The following is a 16,212-nucleotide window of genomic DNA, read 5'->3' as shown; positions in this document are numbered from 1 at the left end:
TAAGGTGTGTGTGTGGACCCCAAACTTCTGACCCGGGTTTGGAGGGCGCCACACTTTGAGTCAAAGTGTTCATACTCTTGAGTGAGTATAGTCTTCCTGTTCTTCTTAATCGAATCAGTTCCCTGGCATCTTGTCTCCAAGGCATCCCATATCTCCTTTGCAGTCTTGCAGTTAATTACCCTGTTTGACATTACATTATCAATGGCACTATGCAGCAAGTGTCGTACCTTAGCATCCTTAGCAATAGATGCGATATCTTCACCAATGTAGTCACTCTTCTCCTTTGGTACAGACTTTGCTGCTTCACCTGTAACTGCAACTGTGAGTTTGGTTGGCTTGTGAGGTCCTTCATTGATTCTGTCAAGATATTCTGGATCTGTAGCTTCCAGAAAAATAGTCATCATCACCTTCCATATGGGGTATTCAGATGGTTTCAGTATGGGAACTCTAATAGCCTCATATCGACTATGGATTTGAGTCTTTGGAGGTTCTTTAGTTTTAGTGGGCTTGGTTGGAGTTTCTGCTTCAGACATGATTATTTTTGGATTTTAAACTGTTTGTGTGTTAACAGATAGGCTCTGATACCACTTGTTAGGTCACACACACTGTAGAAGGGGGTTGAATACAGTGTATAGCACAATCAAATCGAATTCAAAGAACACAAGTAACAGAAAACAAACTTTATTAAACTATGTTACAATGTAGAACTGTCATCTCTCAGTGATGAACAAAATATCACGAGAGCTGCTAGGGTTACAATGAATATTATTCTCGATAATGATAACACTTATAGTGTAAACCCTATGTTTGTGTTTATATATTACACAGTTACAAGATAATCGCTAATTGATATGGAATATAATTCTGCTTTCTAAAATATATCAATCAGATATCTTTTCTTCCAAGTATTCTATTTTTAAGAATTCTTTCTCCCTGCATATCTCTTCTTGCGTTTGTCTTGATCTTCTTTCCTTTCAATCAGCCGCCTTCCTTATCTTAAAGTCTTCTTAAGTCCTGATATTATCTCCTGATAAATATCTCATGAACCTTAAGTTCTGATAACTTAAGTTATGACTTCAGTATAAGTGTTGATTTCCAGTTAAGTACTGATTTGTCCTGTTTAAGTAAGATCTGAAAACTAAACACAAATCATATTAGACATGACATTATCAAATATATCTAACATAATCTATCAATATCTCTTTTGATGATAAGAAGATTACTGGACTTGAAGATTTCGATGATCATGATCAGCTGAGATTTGAGAATGAAGATTTAAATTCTGATTCTGAAAATTTCGATCCTGTAAGTTCCGATGGATTAAGTTCTGATGTCGTTGAAACTGTGGTAACAACTCCAAAGGAAAATGCACATGTCCAGGGGGAGCAAGCTGAAGATCCTACGACATCTCAGGACTCTCGAGAAGCATCAGAACCTATCACTGGCTCTTCAAGTTCTGATTCTTCTAGTTCTGATGAGCCAAAGTCTGGTAATTCTGGAAGCTCTGATTCTTCAACTCCTGAAAAATCAAATTCAAATTCTGAAGTCTCAGAGAGCATAACTGCAAGGGGAGCATCAGAAGATGCTGATGGAGACAACATGGATCATGGGGGAGGATTCAGTCACAGAGATCAACTTCCATCTGCAAGGAAGTGGACTAAAGCACATACACATGATTTAATCATTGGAGATCCTGAAGCATATGTCAAAACTAGAACTGCAACTTCAAATGAATGTCTCTATCATTCTTTTCTATCTCGGACTGAACCAAAAAAAGTGGAAGAGGCTCTTCAAGATGTTGATTAGGTGCAAGCAATGCAGGAAGAGTTAAATGAATTTGAAAGAAATAAAGTCTGGACCCTAGTGCCAGGACCAAAGAACAGATCAATTGTTGGTACAAAATGGGTGTTCAGAAACAAAACTGACAGTGATGGCATAATTACAGGGAATAAAGTAAGACTGGTTGCTAAAGGCTACTCTCAACAAGAGGGTATTGATTATGATGAAACATTTGCACCAGTTGCTAGATTAGAAGCCATAAGGATCTTTTTGGCTTATGCTGCTCACAAGAAGTTTAAAGTCTTTTAAATGGATGTGAAAAGTGTTTTTCTCAATAGAGAATTGGAAGAAGAGGTATATGTTGAACAACCTCTAGGCTTTATAGATCCTAAATTTCCCAATCATGTCTACAGGCTTGACAAAGCACTTTATGGCCTTAAGCAAGCTTCAAGAGCATGGTATGAGACTTTAGCTCAATTCCTTCTGGAAAGTGTATTTCACAGAGACACAATTGACAAGACTTTATTCTACATCAACCATGGAAAGGACTTACTTTTGGTATAAATATATGTTGATGATATCATATTTGGTTCTACTAATTCCAAACTGTGTGAGAAGTTTGCAAAGCTAATACAGTCAAGATATCAAATGAGTATGATGGGAGAACTCAGCTATTTTTTGGGCCTTCAAGTCAAGCAAACTGAAGAAGGCACTTTTAACTGTCAATCCAAGTATACCAGAAATTTACTGAAGAAATTTGGAATGCAAGATTGTTCAACTGCATCCACTCCCAATGGCCACTGCAACCAAGTTAGATAAGGATAGTAAATCAGTAGATATCACTAACTACAGATGTATGATTGGCTCATTACTCTATCTAACTGCAAGTAGACCTGATATCATGTATGCTACCTGTCTTTGTGCAAGATTTCAGGCTGATCCAAGAGAACCACACTTATTAGATGTGAAAAGAATTTTCAAGTACCTTAAGGGTACAACTGATCTAGGATTGTGGTATCCTAGGGAATCAGATTAAGCTAATTGGTTACTCAGATGCAGATTTTGCAGGATGCAAAATAGACAGGAAAAGCACTAATGGAAGCTGCCAATTTCTTGGAGGCAGATTGGTTTCTTGGTTTAACAAGAAATAGAAGTCAATTTCCACATCAACTGCAGAAGCAGAATATATTGCTGCAGGAAGCTGTTGTGCACAGATTCTTTGGATGAAGAATCAGTTACTGGATTATGGGTTAGAATTTTCTAAAATCCCTATTTATTGTGATAATCAAAGTGCTATTGCTATGACAGGTAATCCAGTTCAACACTCAATGACAAAGCACATCAGCATTAGGTACCATTTCATAGGGGAACATGTGGATGAAGGTACAGTGGAATTGCATTTTGTTCCAACAGATCAACAGCTAGCAGATATCTTCACAAAATCACTATATGAAGCTACTTTTATAAGATTGGTAAATGAACTTGGAATGGTCTCAGGTTCTTTCTCTAAATCTGCTTAGTTTTTATTCTCATGCATTAGACTTTATGATCAGTGTTTACAGATTGTATTATCAATATGTAATCTGTGCTTAATTTGAAAATTCATTAAATACTGATTGTTACCTGATATGGATTTATATACTCTGATAAGTGTTTTGAATGTTCTGTGACTATTCAATCAAATGAGGATAACTGTGCTAGATGCTGACCTAGTAGTCTTTAACATACTAGAAATCCCATGTTTGAATTAGTTGTTTATGTGGAAACTCATTAACACAAGCAGATTCTGATATTGAGCTTAGTCAAGTTTACTTTTTGTATCTTATAACTAAGTCACAAACTAGATTCTTGTTTTTTATCTGTCAAATTCTGATGTCAGTAAATCTTAAGAATGAACTAAGTGCTGATAAGCCTCACTTATCAAAAGAAAAGAAAAGAAAAGAAAAGAATAAAAGTCAGGTACTCCTTTGAGATCTAGAGCAAAAATGTGTAAGGGAAGACCCAAGTGCATTGCTGGTATTAAGTAATATGCATTAGAAAAACAAAAAAATTTCTTGGTGACTTTTCACACTCTATGATTACTGGAGAAATACTCTGATAACAGCATAAATTCTGATAAGCAGTCGTGACTCACTTACACTGAGAAGCCACTGTAAAAAGGAATTTTAAAAGATGCATAAAATGTGCACAAACAGTTGAGGTGGACTCTTGCACAAATTTGTTCTAAGTAGACATCATGACTGATGACAGATTTTAAGCATTTTTCTGAGTTATGCAGATGTACTGAAGTTGATCAGACTTAATCTTTATCTGATATTTTGCTGAATGCACACACTTTCACTCCATATGAATGATGAAAATTACTGTGGTGATTAAGTTGTTTTTGACAAACAGCTAAGTGTCATTTGCATAAATTCTGAGGACAAGTTCTGATGGAAGTTCTGATGATTAAACTCTGAAGAAAACAAGTCAGTATTTGTATGAAGAATCACAGAAAAAGATATTCATTTTTTAAGTACAGAAGCCATGTTCTGATGACTGTTAAAATCTGATATAAGTTAAGTTCTGATATTAAATCTTGATGGAGTCTTTGATGCTTATGTGGCATTTTTCTTTACTTGACTTATATGTGGCAAAATCTGAAGCAGTCATATTTAAATCAGAATAAATTTGGGTGAAATAAGAACAGTCATAATCATTATGGGTTAGTGGTTAACGTGTATGTCCTGAAAAATTGCATGTGCACGGTAATTATTGCTTATTTTACGTGCCCATTAACTCCTGCTCTAACCGCTCATTGACTGTTCACACAGTGTCAGGTGTAAAGTCTATATCATGCTTCAAAAATATAACTGTTGAGTGGAGAGAGTATATATATAGGAGTTAACAGATTTTCTAATCTTTTACTTACTTTTCTATTTTTCATCTCTCTTATTCTCTCTCTCTCTAATATTCTCTGAAGCATTTTCTTTCAGGACTTTTAACAAACACTTTGCAAACACTCTCTTTCTCACTTAATTTCTTACAGAGATGGCACCAAAAGACATAATTTTCAATGGAGCTAGGTTTGTTCCTAACAACTACTCCGCCATTCTTAGCAAGGCTGAAGCTCCATCGAAATTTCACTTTATTCAGGATTTTCTCGCTAATTCTGATATTGGGTATGCTTTAAACCAACCTGAAGTAATCTCTGGAACCCAAGTGCTGGAGTTTTGGAGAAGTGGAGTATATGATAATGGTGGTGCTCAAGGGTCCCCAAGTATTATCTTTTCATCATGGGAGGATGAGCATATCGTGACATTGGCCACGGTTCGAAAAGTACTGCATCTGCTTGAAAACTGCGTTTACTCTACTGTTGAGGAGCCAGTTCTTCAAAATATGATGGCCAGTCTGGGGTATGAAAAGACATTGGCTAAGCTGGATCAATTGAAGATACCTTACATAAGGAGGGAATGTAGTTTCTTCTTTGACTGCATTACCAAGGCTTTTGCAAACAAATGTTCTAACTTCGATGCAATCCCCATATTCAGTCAACAAATCGGGTATGCTCTCATTTATCAAACTGATTTTGATTATGCAAGTGCTGTTTTAGGCTTTATTGGGGACAGGATGACAAAATATAGGAATACTGTATATTTTGCTAGATTCTGTCAGCTTATTTATAGTACTTGTTGTTCTGATAAGCCCCAATTAGCTAGTAAATCACTTTCACCATTTAGACTAGCTAAAAGAGCTTTTAATGAATTATTATCTACTAATAATAAGAAGGCTATGTTAAGACCCCTCCGAATTCCGTTATCTGTCAAACAAGCCTTAATAATCTATGATCCAGTTAAATACACTGCACTATATCCTGATGTCCAACCATCAGAACCTCAACCATTAGCACCTACCACCTCTACACAAACACCTCAGACTTCTCAACCATCAGCACAAACAACCAGACCTTCATCTTCCAAACCTTCTAAGAGGACAAAGTCTGTTCCTCAACCTCCATAAAAGAGAAGGAAGATGATTCTCAGAGATGAGTCTGAGAGTGAAGAGGAAACAATTGAAGCACGGGTTCATGCATATGAACCTGTGATAATTGAAGCTGAGAATGTTACTTCTCAGAAAGAAACAGCAGCTCAAAGTTCTGATACTTTGAAAAGGAAATCTGTAAATTCTGATGCTGCTGAAGCAACTCCTTCATTGGCAAGAAGATTGTAGAAAATGAAGGCAAGGAGGTATTTGGCTAAGGCTATATCAGAAGATACTGAAGAAGCTGAGGAAGGGGATCAGGAATCTCTGATCTCACAAGAACTAATTATCATTGAAGCCCTTCCAGCTCAAGCCAAAGACACTGCTAATGACACAGTTGTTACCCCTCCTGTCACTCATATTAAAGCTACAGATGATGCTAAAGAACAAATTATTAATTCTGAAATAGATATTCATAATTTGAATGTACCTGAAGTTCTTTATCTGGAAGCTCCATCTACATCAAAGACACAACTCTGGAGATAAATTCTACTGATCAGGAATTAGATGATGTTATTCCTGAATCTCCAGTTGCTTCACACACTGTTGAGCTATCAGAACAGAATAAGTCTTCCTCAAGTTCTGATGACAGTGTTTCTGTTGAGACACCAGTACCTACTCTGGGCAAGGAAGAATTGGTGAAGAAATTTGTTGAAAAGGAAGCACCTATTCCTTGGGAGGATACTCACAGAGGTGTTGAGTGGACCAAGAAGTGGAATGAATCAGATTTTATTCCATGTTCTAAAATTGTGACAGAGCATATTGCAAAAGCTGATGAGTTGCTCACAAATGTTGATTTCAAGATACAACTCAAGATCACAGCTCTGTCTACAAAATATCTTCAAGGTCTACATACTTCTACTCATGAAAAGATTGATACACTCAGGGAACAAGCTGATAAGTTCAATATACAGATTAAGCTTGACAAGATCAGGTATATCGACCTATTTCTGAAAAAGTTGCAGCCATTGAGAAAACTCAAGAGAAGCAACATGCCCAAATTGCTGAGGTTCTGGCTAATCAAGCTTCTCAGAAAACTCAATTGGATGAAATCCAATCTTCAGTTGAACTTTTTCTTTCTCTCTTACTTCCTGATGATGCCAAAAAGGGGGAGAAGGTAGTTAAGTCCAAATGCTCATCTACTGAACTGAAGAAAAAGGATGATAAAGGTGATGACCAGGGAAACTCTGAAAAGAGCAGAGGTCAAAGAAAAGTTCAAGGAAAATCTTCTATTTAGAACAAGTCAAGAATTGATGCTGTGAATGCTCAAAGACTGAAGTTAAGTGGTGATAAACAAAGTCTGATGTCAAGTTCAGATATTCTGATTCAGTCAGGATCTGAAGACTCTCAGAGGTTTTTGCGAACTCTGAAATTAAAGAGGAAGCAGACTACTATTTATTATAAAGATCCTAAAATACAGACACTTGATGAGGAGATAGCAAGAAGATTATTTCTGAAACACAATCCAGGAATGGATTTAGAAACTCTCAAGGAGGAAGAAGCTAGATTTGCTGCCGAGAAGACAAATCCTAAGTCTAAAGCTTCTGATGCAAAGAAACCTTCAAGGCCTAAGGAAAAAGGCATTATGATCAAGGAAAAGTCAAATTCTGAAACTTCAAAGTTCAAGACTAGATCACAAACTGAGAGTAATCCCAAAGACAAAGGGAAACGAAAAATTTATGAACCAACCAAGTCACTGGACTTGAAAATTTCTTAATTTGATCGTGTATATATATTGGTTTATATCTCTATGGAGAGTAGATTTTAGTTTGAGAATGTTGAATTATTACGCAGTTACAAAAGTGCAGAACTATCTAATACCGAACATGTGGAACATGACAGCTGTTCACCGTTTTTACATAAACCTCTTCTCCACAGATCAGGATTTTATACATTTTATGGAAATACTTTTTTGCTTATTTCTACTTTTATCAAATTCGATATTTAACTGTACAAGTTGTTTGTGGGGTTCAAGTCTCAGATGACACGAATGAGTTACCACACTACTTATAGAAATTAATGGCATAGGTGTGCTTACATGTTTAGACATTTTTTTAATGTTTGATCATAAGTTACCACCCTTATATGGCTAACGCTGAATTTGAAGAAAATCAGGGAATTCACTTTCTGCTGATGCTTGTGATTAGAACAGAGATGGTTAGTGTTGGGCCTCATAACAGGGAAAGAAGTAAAGATATAGATAGGACTAGAAGATAAGAGTTTCTAAATAAATAGCCCAATAAGGGCCAATTTGTAAGGTAAAAGGCCCAATTAGGGATCCCTATAAATAGAGCATATTTGTCATACTTGTAAGGGGTTGGAAAAATAGTATCAATAAAAGAGTGTTGTTCCTCATTTAAATATGATTCAATATTAGGATCATCATTCGGCGCTAGAAGGCGCTCTGAAATTTGATACTCCAACATGATAATTGAGGAAGAAGATCCAGAGAAATGCGGAAACACGGCAGAAATTCAAATTGTCCAAAAATCAGAGCAAATCAATCCAGCAGGAAAAGAAAATGAATCATCGACCCTCAGGCCAAGAAGGCTGTTTCCGGTGGAGGATAATCCCCCACCTGAAGGTTCTCAGATGCAGAAACCACCTGTTAAGCATAAAAGGAGGATCATTAAAGACACCCGTTCCCGTGTTTTAACAGAGAAAGGAAAGCAAGTCCTCTCCAGTGATGCTAGGTTGCATTTGCAGAAATTGACACGGAAAAAACTTTTACGGGAGCAGGAAATAGAGGGCACGGAAGGTTCAGATGAAGAGCTTAAGTTGTTAGAAGCTGAAACTAAAAGACTAGAAGCAAAGTTAGAGAAAATAAAAGAAATCCATCGTTTATAACAGGAGTTGAAGCAGACATCAATTAAAGAAGGGGGTGATGAAGAGATGGGATATGTAGAGCTGTCAGAGGACGATGAATATTACTACTATGATGAGGAGGAAGTATCCACAGAATCTATATATTCCAGGCCTCGACGCCCAAGGACACTTTCCTCAGGCGGTACCCCACAAGGATTGATGTCGACAGACTCGATATCACAAGAGGAGTTTCTTAAGATGCAGGAAGATATGGCTCAACTTCGTGACCTAGTTAAAACGCAATCGAGATTTGAAGCCCCGGTGGAAAGCCCCTTATCTCGAAGCATCGAAAAAGCTAAGATACACAGGACTTTAAAAACCCCGGCGCTCGACCAATTCGATGGATCAACAGACCCATCAGGCTTTCTCAATACTTTCGACGGTCGAATGGCATTCTACGGACACTCAGAAGTCGCCCGTTGCCAATTCTTCTCCGCATGTCTACAGGGAACAGCCTTACGTTGGTATAACAATCTCCCGTCTAGGTCAATCGACTCCTGGACTACGTTAAAAACAAAATTTCAGACGAGGTTTTCAAGCAACTACAAAGGGGGAAAGATCACAGCATCTTTGATTACGATGTGTCAAAGACCTAGCGAATCCTTGAGAAGCTATTTAGGACACTTTCGTCAAGCTATATCTGAAATAACAGACCTGGAGGAACCTTTGGCAGTAAACTATTTAGCAGCAGGCATTGATGGAAGCAGACATGGCATTCTGCTAGAAGAGCTCATAGAAAAACATCCTCAACATCTCCACGCAGCTTTCCAGATTGTCGAGCATCGGATGATACTCCAAGAAGTGGTGGGAAGCATAAGATCTCCTCGACGCTCTAGCTACAAGTATGACAGGACAAGAACTCATAGCCCTCGGACTCCGAGGTCTCGAAGATATGACTCCAAATCTCCTCGACGTTCATCGCCGAGAAGGGATACTGGAAAAGAGAAATATCAAAGCCTGAGAGGTCGAGAATACCCGCGACAGCCCGTATCAGATAGAAGATGGCAGCCCCATGACAAAAAAGACAAAGAGTTTACTAAGCTTACAGTCGACAAAGCAACAATCTTGGCAATTCTAAAGACAGAACCTGACTTTCGACCCCCGAGGCCGATGAAGCCGGGTCGTCCTCCAAGCCCTCGGTATTGCGACTACCACGAAGATACGGGACACACCACAGAACAATGCTATCAGTTAAGCAATCTCATCGAGTCCAAAATCAGAAGAGGCCATTTCGTCCATTACATCGAAGGACAGGTCCAAAATCAACAAAGACAAGACGACATAATAGTCGATGTGATCTTCGGCGGTTACGCCGCTGGAGGTATGTCAAATAATTCTCGTAAGTCCTATGCCCGAGAGGTGTGTAGTGTTAACCCTTCATATCTCAAGAGATGTAAGCCATCCCCATCTCTTGTCATATCCTTCTCAGATGAAGATTACTCTCCAAATATCATAAGAGGACATCAAGATGCGCTGGTTATTACAGTAAAAATTGGCACCAATACAGTAAAAAAAATCCTTGTCGATAATGGCAGTTCTGTCGACATTCTGTAAAATCACGCCTTGGTGCAAATGGATACAGGGGAACGGAAATTAGAAAATACCCATTCGCCTCTCTATGGCTTCACGGGTAATGAGGTAAAGGTTGTTGGAACAATTGATCTCCCGGTTCTTTTCGGCACAATGCCTTGTCAAGTATGGAAGATAGTTAAATTTCATGTAATTAGTGCAAACTCAAGTCACAATGCCATTCTAGGCTGAACGACCATTTCGGCACTGGAAGCCATCACGTCAATACCCCATTTGAAGATGAAATTTCCAACTGAGTTTGGAGTGGGGGAGATGTGCGGTGACCAAGCGGTCTCGAGACAATGTTACTTTACTACCGTGGTACCCAAAAAGCAAGATTGTGATTCTCAAACGGTCAACGAGGTTGTCCAGATAGACCCTGATAACATCTTCGATATCCCGAGGGAGCCCTCTTTCTCTCCCGTCGGTGAGACTGTCGAGGTGTCGATAATGGAAAATTCACCGGATAAAATAGTTAAAGTGGGAAAAGATCTAGACATCGAGACAAAAGATGAATTAACAAGGTTGCTTCAGGAATTTGCAGATATATTCACATGGTCGCCTTCCGACATGCCGGGAATTCCCGTCGAAGTAGCGAGACACTCTCTACATGTCGACCGCCTGAAAAACCCAGTCAAGCAAAAGAGGCGCACATTCTCAGAAGAAAAACGACGAGCTATCGAGGAGGAGCTCGATCGACTCTTACTTGCCCATTTCATCGAGCCGGTAAAATTCCCGACTTGGATTGCTAATGTCGTTCTTGTGAAAAAAAAGTAATAGGAAATGGCGAATGTGTGTTGATTATTCAGACCTTAACAGAGCATGTCTGGAGGATTATTATCCTTTGCCAAATATAGATCAACTTATTGATGCTACGGCGGGTCATGAATTATTATCTTTCATGGACGCGTTCTCGGGATATAATCAAATCAGGATGGATGATCAAGACTGGGAGCAAACAGCGTTTATCACACATCGCGGGGTCTTTGCATACCGAAACATGCCTTTCGGTTTAATCAATGTTGGTGCAACATTTCAGCGCATGATGGATGAAATATTTAAGAAGCAATTGGGACGGAACCTCGAGGTGTATGTTGATGATATGATAACCAAATCAAAATCCTCAAATAATCATTGCAGCGACCTTCGAGAGACTTTTGAGAACGTCAGGCGCAATAACATGAGGTTGAACCCGTTAAAGTGCTCTTTTGGCTTAACATCTGGGAAATTCCTAGGATTTCTTGTTTCCCAACGAGGGATTGAAGCCGACCCCTCACAGATAAAAGCCATATCTGAAATGAAAGACCCGTCGACCATCAAAGAGGTTCAACGTCTTACTGGTTGCATAGCAGTCCTTCGGCGCTTTATACCACAAGCCTCCAAAAAATGTAGTCCCTTCTTCAAGGTCATCAAAGAAGCATCAAGGAACAAAAAGTTGATATGGGACGATCAATGTAAAGAAAGCTTAGAAGCTATAAAAGCATTTTTGACAAGCCCCCAATTTTAACAAGAGCATTGCCTCGTGAGATTTTGAAAGTGTACATCTCGGCCTCCGATGGGTTAGTAGCCTCTGTGTTGGTCAAAGATGTCGAGGGGCGAGAAGCCCCAGTCTACTACGTCAGTCACACGCTAAAAGACACCGAAACTCGTTATCCACATGTGGAAAAATTAGTTTATGCTCTCGTGGTAGCAAGCAGAAAGCTCCGTCACTATTTTCAAGGCCATCTGATAAAGATCATGACTGACCAGCCCCTGAAACGTATCTTGCACAAGCCCGACATGATAGGGTGTCTCTCCGCTTGGAAGGTCGATCTCAGCCAATTCCACATCGAGTGTCTACCACGGAATGCAGTAAAGTCTCAAGTCTTATCAGACTTTATTGTAGAATGCAAATTTGACAGTCCTGTACTCGAAGAAACATTATTTCCACAAAAGGCCTGGGTTCTTTACATCGACGGATCATCAACATTATCGTCAGGGGGTGCAGGGGTCATTTTAATCAGTCCAGAGGGATTCAAAATACAATAGGCCTTAAAATTCTCATTTCCAGTAACAAACAATGTTGCTGAGTATGAGGCTTTGTTAGCAGGTCTTCGCCTAGAAATTAAGCTAGAGGTAAAGATATTAGAAATATTTGGGGATTCACAGCTTGTAGCAAAACAGTTACAGGGAGAGTTCAAAGCGCACGACGCTCGAATGTCAACATATTTGAAACTGGCCATGTCTTTGTTGGAGAAAGTCCAGTCATGGACAATTAAAAATATTTGCAGGGAAGATAACCAGTGGGCCGACGCACTGTCTAAATTGGCCTCATCCGTTGTGACAACATCTGAGGCAATTTATGCCGAGGAAAGAAAGGTTCCTTCCATTGACTTAAGCCCTCTATTCCCCGACATACTGAAGATCAATGAGATATCTTCTATGGCAGATTGGCACCAACCTTTTTTGGAATATATCTTGCAGAACAAGCTGCCACAAGATAAGAATGAAGCTAGATCTATATCATACAAGGCAAAAAATTATTGTGTGCTAGAAAACAAGCTATACCGTCAGGGACTTGTAGAGCCTCTACTTCGATGCTTAGGTCCAGAAGATGCTAACCTATCGATGGTGGAAGTCCACACCGGCATCTGTGGGGATCATTTAGGAGGCAAGAACCTATCCTTTAAGATAGTGAGGCAAGGTCTTTTTGGCCTACAATGCGAAGTGACTGTGAAAATTTTGTGCGAAGGTGTAAGTCATGTCAGCTTTACGGGACTGTTTCACATCAACCCTTGGTAGAAATGATTCCAGTCATCAACCCATGCCCTTTCTTTCAGTGGGGTATAGATATCGTGGGCCCTTTCCCGAAGTCTAAGAATCAAGCCCAATACATTGTTGTGGTTGTTGATTACGCAACAAAATAGGTCGAAGCCCGACCTTTGGCTAAGATTCGCGAGAAGGAGATGGTAGAATTTTTTATGGCATACATTGTGTTTAGGTTTGGAGTGTCGAGAATCGTTGTGACTGACAACGGAACTCAATTCGTGGGAGATAAGTTTACAAAAACACTTTCCCAGCTCAAGATAAAACACATCAAGTCATCGGTAGCTTACCCCCAGGCTAACGGACAGGTTGAAGTTTCTAATCGGATCATCTTACAGGGTCTCAAGAAAAGGGTTGACGAACTACCAAGACCATGGGTCGATAAATTACCGAATGTTCTCTGGTCTTATAGAATGACACCTAGGAGTTCAATAGTTATCCCCTTTTAAAATGACCTTTGGTTTGGGAGCAGTCTCGCCTGTCGAAATCTCCCTTAATTCCCCAAGGGTCGAATGCTTTGACGTTGAAGCGTCGCGAGAAGGAATTCAACTCCACAATGTCCTTATAGAAGAAGTCAGAGACGAAGCGTCAAGAAGAGTTCTCCAACAACAAGCTCGCACAGCAGCCTACTTTAATAAGAAAGTGAAGGTCAAAAAGTTCTTGGTTGGGGACTTAGTCCTTCGAGAGTCGGCAGCCTCCCAACCGGCTATAACAGGTAAATTCAAGGCTCCGTGGGAAGGACCATATCAGGTGACAGAAGTCGTTGTACCGGGGACCTATCGTCTTTCGACCCTCGACGGAACTCCTCTCAAGAATGCTTGGAATTCCATTCACTTGAAGAAATTTTATCAGTAGTTAAATTGATTGGAATGTATGAATCAAAACTATCTTTAATTATGAAAAATTAGTCTTAACGAAAAGGGGTTGATATGAGATCCCCGTTAAGACAATCACATTAAATTATCAGTGCAATTTGTTACTCTTAGACATCTTATAATTCATAAACATATATTTTTGTTACATTAATTAACTTATCCCATCAAATCAGGGCTCTCTAGAAAATACTTGTATAAAGGCAAAAAATTAAGCAGTTCCCGAAAGGAATCTAGTCCCACGAGATTCGAAAAACCTTACTAACGTAACAGGATTCGATGCACCAGAAAGCAATAGTGTATCGAGACTTGAGAAAACACCAATCAAGAATATCCCAAGAGTTATCTACTCGAAAAATATTTTTAGGAGATTAAGGTCCTTAAGATGTGCAAATCCGAAAATCAAAATGTTACATTAACTTCAAATCAAATAACAATATAAAGAAAGAGGGGAAAAGAAGGCTTAACAAGGGTATTAACCCTATAACACTTACACAAAAGGCGTGGATTAACGAAGATCAAAACAAAGTATAGTAAACACTACACCAACATAGAATAAAAAATCACGAAATCAAGGGAGACGAATATGAGAGATAATGTGTTATGCAAAACTTAAATATTGAAATATAAAAAAAAACAATAAATGTACTTGGTCAAATTAAAATATCATCCAAACATTACATCAGATAACGAGACATTCCTCGTCTTCAAGGGTTGAGATCTGCTTCCTTACGCTCTTGGGCGTAATCCCAAATGTAATCCTCGAAGCCATGGCCATTAACATCAAAGCCGACTTTCTTCATCCTAGTAAGGCAACGCCCATACCCTTCACCAAGGGCACCAGTTATATCCTCAACACCCTTCTCCACCTCCAGCTTCAAGTTCAAGTTATCTGTCCCTAGAGTCTCACTCTTCTCACGAAGGTCCGTGACCTCGGTCTCCAAAGCCTCGCGTTTCTTAGTCTCCTCAGAAAGCGAGACTTCAACACTTTTCAATCGAGAGCCGACACCCTCCGACTCCTTTTTCAGGCTATCGTTGGCCAACTCTAATTCGCTTATCTGTGTATAACAAAACCAATAATTTAAACACATGTGTGAAACTGAGAACACTGAATAAAGTGAAAGGGAGCTTTAATGGACCTTGGACCGGAAACTTGAATTTGCCTTTGATATCTCGGTAATTCGACCCCTGGCTTCAGCCAAATCATTCTCAAGCTTTTTCTTCTCATCTCTCAAGATGTCCCTTTCCTCTTCAATCCTCGAAGGTGAACTTTTACCTTCATCATCCCTATATTCCTCAAGAAGATGAATTACATCGGATAAAAACTGTCAAAACACGAAAATGAAAGGTATTATGTCGGGTATAGTAAAGAAGGAAACTCATAAATATAGAACATAAAACGTAAATAAAATGAACATCTAGGAAAAGTCATGTATACCCTGCCAGCCCTCCCCAAGCATCGATCAACGAGTTCCGACCGGGACCGCTTAGCATAAGTGCTAGAGTCCTGAGGAAGATTGAAGACATGAAAAGCCCGAAGGGGAGCCGGAGCAGTCGACCCACTAACCCATCTCTCTGTAGGCCGAATCTCAACCCAATGTATGACTACTTCTCAATGTTAAGATAATAACACTTAAAATTGTTGATTAAATATTAACTATAATTAACTACTTAATTAACCACTTAACTAACACTTCAATTTATCAATAATAAAACACTCATGAGATCACAACTTCATTATTACTTCCTTTTATAGCCATAGTTATTACCTGTAGCATGTGACAGTGATGATATTAATCGAATAACACGAAACTGATAAAAGCCAACTTTCATTATACTAATACCATTCTACCAAGCATCCACAATTAAGATAGAAGTTGAATAGTCATCAATTATGTTGAGTTCCTATATGTCTACAGAAATTGACAACACAACGATTTAAGCACAAGTTATTCCTTTTTGATTACATAGGGCAAATAAAACTGTTAGAGTTACCCACTAATCATGCACAACGTACATGAACCTATGCTAGCATGGCAAGTTCTAAATCTCAAGATCCACCGTCGCTTCACAAGAGATTAACACCCTATCTTATATGTTCGCGACGCACATAAGACGAATACGCACAACCAATACTAGATATCATGCAATCATCACACACTAAAGTATTAAACAATTAACTAAAGAATTCCATAATAAATCCGTTGCAACCCCATGATCACGATTAGCCCATAATAGAACTTATCGCCATCATGGGTTCATATGAAATCATGATAAACAAACACAAGAAAATAACAACTAA

At 39.0% G+C, this 16,212-nt stretch overlaps 2 protein-coding genes across 2 annotated transcripts; both read left to right on the top strand.

Moving 5' to 3' along the window:
- Positions 1–8,691: 8,691 nt before the first annotated feature.
- LOC141691259 (uncharacterized) lies at positions 8,692–10,218 on the top strand. Its single transcript, XM_074495996.1, has one exon. It carries the CDS (start codon positions 8,692–8,694, stop codon positions 10,216–10,218), a length of 1,527 nt encoding a protein of 508 aa, XP_074352097.1.
- A 3,270-nt stretch (positions 10,219–13,488) lies between these two features.
- LOC141691258 (uncharacterized) lies at positions 13,489–13,893 on the top strand. Its single transcript, XM_074495995.1, has one exon. The coding sequence runs from the start codon at positions 13,489–13,491 to the stop codon at positions 13,891–13,893; it is 405 nt and encodes a 134-aa protein (XP_074352096.1).
- The last annotated feature ends 2,319 nt before the right edge of the window (positions 13,894–16,212 follow it).

The sequence above is a fragment of the Apium graveolens genome, chromosome 10 (assembly GCF_009905375.1).
Source record: "Apium graveolens cultivar Ventura chromosome 10, ASM990537v1, whole genome shotgun sequence".
Lineage (NCBI taxonomy): Eukaryota > Viridiplantae > Streptophyta > Magnoliopsida > Apiales > Apiaceae > Apium > Apium graveolens.
The sequence above is the reverse complement of the archived record's forward strand: the minus strand, read 5'-3'. Positions and strand labels throughout refer to the sequence as shown.